Consider the following 10,221-nt stretch of genomic DNA (forward strand, 5'->3'; position numbering starts at 1 on the left):
TTAAACTGGTTTAGTTTGATTTGGGATGGTTAGAAAATCTAAAATAAAGTTTCATTTCTAAAAATATAAATTCTTGGGCTGAAACCAGAGGGGAAAGAAACAGTATTCAAGAAATTTTTCCTGGGAGATATGCTTTCTCTTGTTCATGTCTTCTAGCTTATTATGATTAACTTGGAGAAGATTCTTAGTGCTGCAGTTATTAAAAAAGTGATGTACCACTGCTACAACAAAAGAACTTCTACGGCTACTTTAACCTGAATACAGTATATTAAACAGATTACATCATTAGTTGATTGAGGGAATAAATAACTTGCAAGAAATATGCATCTTAGTTGAAAATATCAAGATATAAAAGGAATATTTTCTATTCAAGATATTCTTTAAAATATTAACCTTAAGAATGAAGTTTTATAAGAATGTCATCAATTTCTTCTGAACATCTGTGTGTAAATAGCTCTGTGGCCATAAATCCTAGAAACTTCAATATGTCAAGCTTGCTGCCTTATTGTTGTAGCAAGGTTTTTCTGTCAGTGTTGCTGCAGAGGGCTGATACTTTCCCCCCAAAACTAATTCCAGTTCTTGATAATCCTGAAGCCTGGCAACATCTTTATCCTAGGAAAAGGAAGAAAATAGTATTTATCATTTCCTTTATTATTTGGCGTGTGAAATACCAGTTTGCATTATGAAAGCAAATAGTAAATCAAGAGACTCTGCTGGCCCACAAAGTGAAATATTTAGTACGTAAAAGTTAAGTAGCTTGGTTATGAAAACATTCCATATGCCAAGTTGCTCTAGGTGACTTTGGTGCTGGAAAAAATATGCATCTACCTCTGACTGTAGATCTGAGTGGTAAATCTGCAGTTGTCAGGGTTGCCAAAAGGCTTGGAGAAAATGCTACCTCTCTTTACCACTTAATTAGATTTTACTTACCAGGTTATATTTACCTCCATGCCATGAAAAGGCTCCAGCTGCCCATTTCCACACACATCCTCTGTTAAGGGGACAGGACATTTTTCTCCAGGCCTGTTGGCAACCCTAATTCAGAAAGCTGAAGGGGGCAGTAATCACACACATGGAGCAGGAGGAGCCACTGACTGTCTTCTGTATGTTTGTTTACCTAGAAAGTGTACATGCCGCCTCTCCAGAGACCTGTTTATCTCCACTTGCCTCTCAAAGTACCTAATTTGCCTTAGGAATTGGAAGAGAGGAGGAGAGCAAATTAGCCATTAGAAAGGGAGAGATTGGCTGCTACCTGAAACTACTGGAAGGAAATGGGCAGGTTTTCGAGGTTTCGCTGGAGATGGGGCTCTGTTCATTGCACAAGTAAAGGAGGAATTCAAAGTATGCTCAGATTGGGGAACAGTGAACTCACATGGCCCAAAGGTCAGTGCTTTCCCAGAAATGCATCAGAGCAATGGATGCCATACATTTGACACAACAATTCACTTTCATATTTTCCTTCCCATAACGTGGAGGTTTGAGAGTTAGACCATGGGTATGTTTGTTTGGTGTAAGTTGCAAACTGGGTGGAGAAAAATGTCCTGTTACTTCAATAGAGGTTTAATTTGTGGAAACGGACAACTGAAGCTTTTCATGTCATGCAGTCAAATAATATCACCTAATAATTGCTTGCAGATCAGACAAACATTAAAGAGACAGAATGACTTTAAAAGTTGGTAATCCTAGTTGGGAGGCCTCACATCTTCCCTTCCCAGCCCCAAAAGCTGAACATCTGTTCGAAGGGACGTTCTTGTTAAAAGCTGCTTGCTATTGTACACAGATTTCTCACTTGGATCCATATGGTAGCTGACAGAGGTCCCCAATGCAGTGCCCATGGGCCCCATGGCCCTCACCAGCACCTGTCCTGGTGTTTGCCGTGTTTTTAGAGTGGGTGGCATCAGGTGGAGCCTATGCCCAGCAAGGCTTCTGATTGATCACTGGAGATTTTATTGGTTGTGTAGATTTTTTAAAATGTTGCGGTGGCAGCTGTGTGTGCGTAAGTGCTGTCAAGTCGCTTCTGACTCATGGTGACCCTATGAATGAAAGTCTACCACAGCATAAGGATCTTCACTGTGTGACTGAAGCATGCCTATTCTCTCCAGGATCATCAGAGAAGCATGCCTATTATATTAGGTGCTGTGGAACACAGGCAGGAGAATACTGCTGCAGTTGTCTTGTTTGTGGGCTTCCCAGAGGTACCTGGTTGGCCACTGTGTGAACTGACTGCTGGACTTGATGGGCCTTGGTCTGATCCAGCAGGGCTGTTCTTATGTAAGGTAAGCTGCAGCACTTTGTGGCTAGCTCTGACTCCTGTGGCAGTCATTTTATGGCTGCTGTTTTGTGGGTGTGCCCACCATGCTATGTCAGAATTCCAAAGGTGCCTGCAGGCTCAAAAAGGTTGGGAACCCCTTTGTAGCTGACATTCACAGAGAAACACCAAATGTGGCATTTTCTAGAGAACAAACTGCAGCTGAATATAGTGCACTTCCATGGGGGTTGCAATATATCTAACAAAAACTGATATTTGTGCCTGTACATAGCAATATCTAATAGACTGTGTTCTCTGACGACTTCTTCCTAGGGAAGCTGTGTTTTCCGATGGCTAGGGATACATTTCTGTTAAGGGAAGCTGTCAGCATATAAACAAACAAAGGAAAACATTAATCCTTACCTTTCTTACCAGTGTATTGGGTAGCTTCCTGATCGTCTGTACTTGTTTAGGATTAATATCCAGTTCACAGCAGCTCACTCTGAGTAGCTCTGGGTAAGTCAGCTCGTGTCTGTTCAGTTCAATTTCAATGAAGTCATTTTCTTTTGTATTCTGAACTCTTACTTTAAGCACCAGTTCTATATATTTGGATGGAAAAAACATTTTATGCATGTGTGTTTTTAACAAAATTGAAAAAGCACATTCAGTGCATTCCTAAATTGAATTATGCACCACTAATTTCAAGAGAAGTGTACTAAGTACTTATTAAATTACAGGACTCCTGAGTTCTTTTTAGGTTCACAGGGCACAATCAAGAAAAAGAACTGCCTCTCCTGGTACATACACCCGTCAAGAGAGCCTTGCACTCAGCCAATAACTGTCTACTGGTGGCCCCTGGCCCAAAGAATGGCTGTCTTCAACTAGGGCCAGGGCCTGTAAAAGTTATTCCACCAGGCCTATAGTTGAGGGCAGCTGTGGTTTTTCGTCAATGCTGGCCTCCCTACTCCTCCCCACCATTCTTCTTCTGTGTTTTTGGTTATATACCGCCTGAGATGGGGGCTCTGACTGCCTTCTCAGCCCTATAGCGGACCCTGTGCTTATAAAGGCGCGCCACTTGTTGATTTTGTGGGGCTAGTTAAATTGTCTTATTGTGTAGTACAATATTTATTGTATGTAACTACGTTGTTAGCCGCCCTGAGCCCGGCTAGGGATTGAGGGCAGGGTAAAAGTCTAAATAAATTTAGAGTGACAATCTTCTATTGAAATCAACAGGGCTCCTGTACAGTTCACTGGCTTAAGCCCTGCTCGTGCCCCTCAAAGAACTCCCAGGATTCTCAAGGACTTGAGCAGGCTGATTTCTCTTCACCACCATCCCCCCCCCCTTTTTAACAGACACTCAGCGGTTCTCAAGATTTTGTCCTGCCAGGTTCACATTTAGTTCTCCTAAGGCTGTTTTTTTCCTTTGGTTAGTTTACAAAGTTGTAGTTTTTTACATTGTTGGATAGTCTCCTGAGAAGGCGGGTGGCCTGTTTTTTTTGGGGAGGGAGGGTTCATCATTCAGAGGAGGGCTAGCTAGTTTAAAGTGATGAGTTCCAAAAGAAATAACCTAATCTGGGAAAGTTGACTATTCCCTGTACATTAGTGTTGCCACTCTTTGCACCACACCTCCCCAAGCTTTGGCTACTATTCCTCAAAAAGATTTTCAAACACCTGTTCCGCAGTGTCCTGTGCTAGAGAAAAGCTAACTTCCTCCATGACTATTACTCCATTACACAAAGCACCAGTTCTCCCTTCTCTCACACTGACCATGCAGTGTAGAATCCCATCTTGCAAATTCATTAGGCCAGGAGAGGCAGAAAGTGTAGGCACTACGGAAGGAGTCTCCCTGTCATGTAGCATTAAGGAGCTGTATCCTGGCCAGCCTCTAGCCTCTTTAAGAAAAAGGACAGAATGAAATATTTGGAAAGCAGAGCAGACACATCTCAATCAGCAACTAGGTGGTGAAAAGCATTCAAATGGTAAATGACCCTTTTTACTACCTTGCATGTCAGATGGGAAAGTTCCTGTGAGAAGCAGTGGCTGCCATGGCAGTGCATTGTCCATGCAGGAGCTTTTTGCTTGCTGAGGTGAGTGTTGTGTAGATGTAGCTGAAGTAAAGAGAGTTCTGTTGTGAAACACAGGTGTGTAAACAGGGCAGATGTGGCTGCTATGTTTTGTGCAATTGGATGTTTCCATGCCAGTAGGAAAACCACACTCTACTTCACTATGGCCTCGTCCAGCAAGTTCAGTTTCATTTTGCAATGAGGCGGGTTTGCAATCCTTGTCATCTTGAGTTGGTGATAAACAAGGGCTGGATTCACCCTCAGATAAGTCAGAGACAGCTGTGCTTGCATCCTGGGGTGCTGAGCTGTCTGGGACCTTTTCTCTTTCTTGGCCAGGGAATGGTGGATTTGTCATATCGTTTGCAACAATTGGCACATTTAAGTCATTCTCTTCATGATGGTCATCTCCTTCCACTTCAGGGGAAGTCAAGGAACAAGAAAAATAAAACCTGTTAGTATTTCCCTCCGTTTAAAATGCTGTAAATAGAATTGTCCAATGTCTCTGAGAACAAGAAACTCATCTTCAGAAGATACAAATAATAAAAATGGGAATTTCAGGGTAATTTAAACCCCTTATTGCGAGTCCTATCCTCTGCTGCCACCAGGAACAGCTCCTGCCCGTCTCTAAGTGACAGCCCTTCAAATTCTTAAAGAGCAATCATGGCCCCCTCTCAACCTCCTCCAGATTAAACATTCCCAAGTCCTTCAGACTTTCCTCGTAGGGGTCATGGTCCAGGTCCCTGATAATCCTTGTCGCTCTCCTATAATCCACTTAACAGCTTTTGCCGCCTAGTTCTCTGCAAGATTAGAAGCAAGTCCCAGTGCACAAGACTACAGCATTATTTGCCTAGTCCATGGCTATCCTTGCAAAACATCCTGCATTTAAATATGGTGGCAACATTCCTATTATGTTCCTAGAACCCGTATGCCTTGGGATTTTATTCAGGACTCCTGATTAAAAGATTGCAACAATTAAAGCAGCTGGGGGCCATTTCCTATCTTCCTCTGCAAGTTCAGCTGCAAAGGCATGTTGGATTAATCATATGGCTCACACTCACTTTGTGCATGTCAATAACAGGACCAAACAGGCGTGTTTGGCACCCTGTGTATTACCATGGGCCCCCTTCCTAGATGTGTGCTGTCTGCCCTGACTCAACCTTGGCTCAGTTCACCTTGGCAGCCATTTCAGGAGCTAGCAATGACTTCCTTTGGAGAAGTCGAGGTCAAGGCTCTCCTCAGGCTACGCTAACAAGTAGCCGAAACATAGGGCAGCAGACTGATTCACTGATGGGACTTGTGCATGCCTACCCATTGCCAAGCCAGGCACCCACCTAGCTCTATCCATGTAATTTCCTCAGCAAGGGCACCTCTTCCTGAGTACAAAATCTGATTACTATCAAGCAGTTGGGCTTGCTTGCTTTTACTGACCTTGCCTGAATGTCTCCTCCCAACCTGCCTCAGGAATGGGTGAAGCTGCCACCCTGCTGGCCCTTTTGTCCATCCTGCCTGGATGCAATCCCCTTTTGTTACCTTTCTGGTAAGCCCACACACCCCAAACCATCAGAGCCAGGAAATCCACAGATTGTCATTCTGGACTCACCCTGAATTCCTAGATTTTATACAATTACTTCTTTGATAGTCTTTTGTGCCGGCTCCTATTAACTATTGCTGTTTTGCAAGCCAAAATTGTGCGGTCTAATCCCCACCACTGGTTCAGAGGCTGCCAAACTCTACTTCTCTTTTTCTGGGACTTTGGGACATCTTATTGCTATACAAGAGTGTTTTTCTGCTGCCTTACTTCTCATGATTTCCTTGGGACAACTGGAAACTGCCTAAAGGTCCCCTACACTGAATCTCTGGATTATCTAAACAGACAATGTACTCAGTTCAGCAGACTGAGGATAGGTAAACTCCTTCTTTGTTCACTTCCTTTTCTCTTAAAAAAACTCCCCTTTTAATCGGTCTCTCCCCAGTCTTCCTCGTGGCCACTCTCTAGCACAGAATTCCCAGTCAGCCAGAGGCCTGACTCTCATTTACTTTCACTTTCCTCTTGTAACTTTTCATATGCACATCCTTCTGAACATGACAGTTTCACTGTTCCTATGCTTGAGTACCTTTTCAGTTCCTGTACGCCTGTATTTCCCTCAATACTTGTTACTGGCAGACTATTAGAGGCACTTTGAGTTTGCTTTTACGATATTCCCAATTCCCCCCCAATTGGTAAATGTGTCAGTTTTCCAAACTTAATTTCCCCAAATTGGTTTTAGTTCTGGGTGAGTGTCCTAAATTCAATTTATAGAGTCCATACATGTCAAAGGGCACATGTGAAAGGGAGGTAACATGAACTGAGAGTGTTCTCTAGAATGCAGGAGTCCCCAACATGGCGCCTGCCAACATCTTTCCTAGCCAAGTGTTTTTAGAAAGTGGTTGGGGCCAGATCGGGCTTTGGCCCAGCAGGGCTTCTGATTGGCTGCAGATTTTGAAAACGTTGCTTTGGCAGCCACAGCACAAAGATCTTAAACAATGTGTTGATTTTAAAAGGCATCATGTTAAACAGAGCTTCTGCCTGAAATTCTGAAGAGTTACTATTAATTATTCATAACCTTACTCCCTGACATTCTGTGGTTGTGCTCATCACCGTGTGTCAGAATTCCAAAGGTGTCTGCAGGGTCAAAAAGGTTGGGGGACATCTCCTATAATATATCCCAAGATCCTCTGCATCATGCAGGGAATACCACAGCCAATTTGAAGCCATTGATCAACAATCAAAGGGTTACTTGAGGGGAGAATGTTTTTTTGGGGGGAACTAAGGTAATGTCTGATGCCTTATTGAAAGGGGGAGACAACCCAAATCTTAGAGGTGGGGGTCCAGGTTATATTCTGTAGGGGAAAATGCTGGCAACTGCAAGAACCATCTCTTTCCACAAGATCTTGCGTTAGCAGAAACACAAGCTGTTATATGATCAAACTGACATAGTGCACAGGATGCTTGAAATGACTTCCTTGTGCTTTCACTTGCGCAAGTGGAAATGTTCTGTGGGATCCCAACTCAATGGTGCAAACATAAAAATGGGGACAATTAAAGAATCATAAAATGATTTAATCCAAGAAACTTGTTTAAAAATGTTTGCAGCAGGCTGGCTGTTAAACAAGAAAAGATCTTCCTTCGTTATGAACCTCATTGAAATTCCAGGGGACTACTCACATGAATAAAGCTTAATGAACAGAACTCTGTCAGGAGGGGGGAGGAGCACTCTACCTAGTTGGTTACATTAAAAGTTTATAATGTACTTATAGAAAGACTGATGCAAAATATCAAGGATACCTCCTAACATCCTCTTGATCTCTATATTTGAAGTTAAATATCCTGCCTCGTCTCCTTCGTTTGTGAGAATCTTTTTATCAGCTCCAGAAGCCAAAAGGTAAACCACCACTTGGGTGTGATTCCGTTTGCAAGCCCAGTGCAAACACGTCCTATATGAAAAATACAAATGGCAACTTTACATTCACGAGAAGGGTTATTACTTTGAAAATCCAAAAACAAGAACAAAATCCATGTAATACTTTTTATCAGGACCAACTAAATTTACACACAGCCATGTGCAACTTTTGAGCTCATCAGAACTTCAACTGGCTGGATGTTACAAATTTTAAAATACAGAAGGGTGTAAAACAGGTTTTTCAGGCTATATTATTACTCTGAAAGCCAATACCATAAATTTGTAAGCATTTGCCAACAAAATCAACAATAAACAGCTAAATTTTCTTGTAATGGATGAGGAAAGATTTTTGCTAATTTTTCCCACATGCTGTTCCTCAGGGAAGTCTCTTGTACCCAAGAGTGTCATTTCAGGAAATCCAGTGGGCTGCAATGGGACAGGGAGTGTTATCAAAACAGGAAAAATCCCAATCCTGCATCCGTTTGGGAGACGCACTTGAGCCTGCACCCCATGATTTCTCAGACCCTGTGATGTCTGAGATTGCGAGAAAGACTCCATGTTTGATACTAAAGCTGAGAAAATTAAGATTGGGCTGCACTCATTCAATGCACAAAGGAATACCCAGGATCCCCTGGGAGCTCGGCCAGACCTTGACCACGGCGCTGTTCTTTGGCTTTCTGAGGACTCATGTTTAATTAAAACTAAGTCATATGGAAGCTAGGGCCATCAGCTCTCTCCTGGCCTTTGTTAGCCTGACCATTTAAATAATTCAGTCATCCCACCTAGATCCATCTTGCCTTCCTCATTACTTCTGATACCCTCTTCCTAATAATTAAAATCTGCCAGTAAAAGCAAGGATCTTGACGCCTCTCCCCTCCTCCCACTGTAAAGAGGATCCAACAAGGCATTGTGGCCAACAAATTCTAGTTTAAGGAAATCACTGAAAGAGGGTAATGAATGCCCCAGCTGTAGCTTTGCAATGTACTGTGTTTGTCAAATGATATCATGCATGTAATTCACATCTCAGACTACTCCCCATATGGACTTTGATGTTGAACAGGTCTTTGTGTTTGCCTCTCCTGCCTTAGGAAAACTTTATCATGCCCATAATTTCATATGATTCCAAAGGTCAATGAAAAACGATAGACAAACCTGACCTGAACACTTTGCCCTCTGCCACACCCACAAGTGCTGCAGGATTTTTCTTCGTATGAAATGGTACACCCAAGTATCACTTCATAATTCTTTTCTTTCTTACTCATCTAGTAACAATATAGGGTTTGTTGGTAATAACTAAAACATTTACTTCAGTTTTTTTAAATATGAGCAAATTGACTTCCATCAGATCAGACTTGAACTGAAGGGCCTGAGGGCTAGATGCTGGTGCTTATTTTTGATACTTCATACCTCTTTAAACACCAAAGTCACCCTGTTGCGGGTACTCTGCTTGCGCTTCAACAATCCATATGAAGACAATCATGTTGGCAACCTCATGAATCATTAATCCTTGCATCTCACTTGATGGAGCAAGATGGAGGGGGGAGCACCTGCTTTCCATGCAAAAGTTCCCAGATTCTATCACCAGCATCTTTGCTTAAAATGCCTTTTAGGTGGCAGGGCTAAAAAAGGCTGGAGCCAGCCAGAACAGAAAACAGAAGACTAGGAGGACCAATGCTCTGAAAACGTATGTATGAAAACATCTGCCACATTTTGAGATATGGGGAATTTTGAAGGCATCAATATAATTATCCCCATATCCTCAGATATCCAGTCTTTAGGAATCTTTCTTTGTGACCTAAAAGAGCACGGGTCATCGGCAGCTCTTTCTTCCATCTTGAGCTGCTTGCAAAAACTGGATTCTGGAAGTACTACAATAAGAACACGTAGGATGTGCTCACCTTTATACCTAGGTCTAAATTTGCCACAATCGCTCCCAATGTACTTTGATTTTCTGATAATCTTGCGATACAGACGATTATCTATGTTGGCTAGACTGAATGCCATCCCATCAGGGGAGTTAATAGGTCATTCAAATAGGGTACCATACTGTGAGACAGTATGTCAAAGGGTTCTGGCCAAATAGACACTCTTCAGCATTCCTTGTTTAGCTGTGACTTGCTCAACGAGGCTAGAGACAGATGGATAAAGCCTTTTATTCAGGAATTTGTCTCTAAACTGGATAATCTGAGGGTTCTTTTAGCAGGGGTGGATTTTAATACTACATTGGCAGTCGCCAAATTTCTTTCCCTGTCAATTAGGATTAAAAATACTAATTTCCTTATGGGTTATTTAGATAGTTCTTTTTTCCCCTTTTTATTTTGGTCTCAGTGTGATATTGTTCAGGGCCAAATTGGCCATATGAACAGTATCATTAAAGTAAGATACAACAGGAGCTTGCTCAAATCCGTAAATTAGTAGTTAATATAACATTCCCCTCAATCCATCCTGGATCATAAAAGAATTTACACCA

The 10,221-nt window shown here is 42.3% G+C and overlaps 1 protein-coding gene across 1 annotated transcript; it reads right to left on the reverse strand.

Annotated features, from left to right (window-relative positions):
- Nucleotides 1-480: 480 nt before the first annotated feature.
- LOC130476570 (ankyrin repeat domain-containing protein 40-like) lies at nucleotides 481-9,755 on the reverse strand. The gene is made up of 4 exons (XM_056848522.1): nucleotides 9,650-9,755; nucleotides 4,249-4,725; nucleotides 2,672-2,847; nucleotides 481-612 (listed from the first exon to the last, which is right to left on the reverse strand). The coding sequence occupies exons 1-4, from the start codon at nucleotides 9,753-9,755 to the stop codon at nucleotides 481-483; spliced, it is 891 nt and encodes a 296-aa protein (XP_056704500.1).
- Between the last annotated feature and the right edge of the window lie 466 nt (nucleotides 9,756-10,221).

This window comes from Euleptes europaea, chromosome 1 (genome assembly GCF_029931775.1).
Source record: "Euleptes europaea isolate rEulEur1 chromosome 1, rEulEur1.hap1, whole genome shotgun sequence".
NCBI lineage: Eukaryota > Metazoa > Chordata > Lepidosauria > Squamata > Sphaerodactylidae > Euleptes > Euleptes europaea.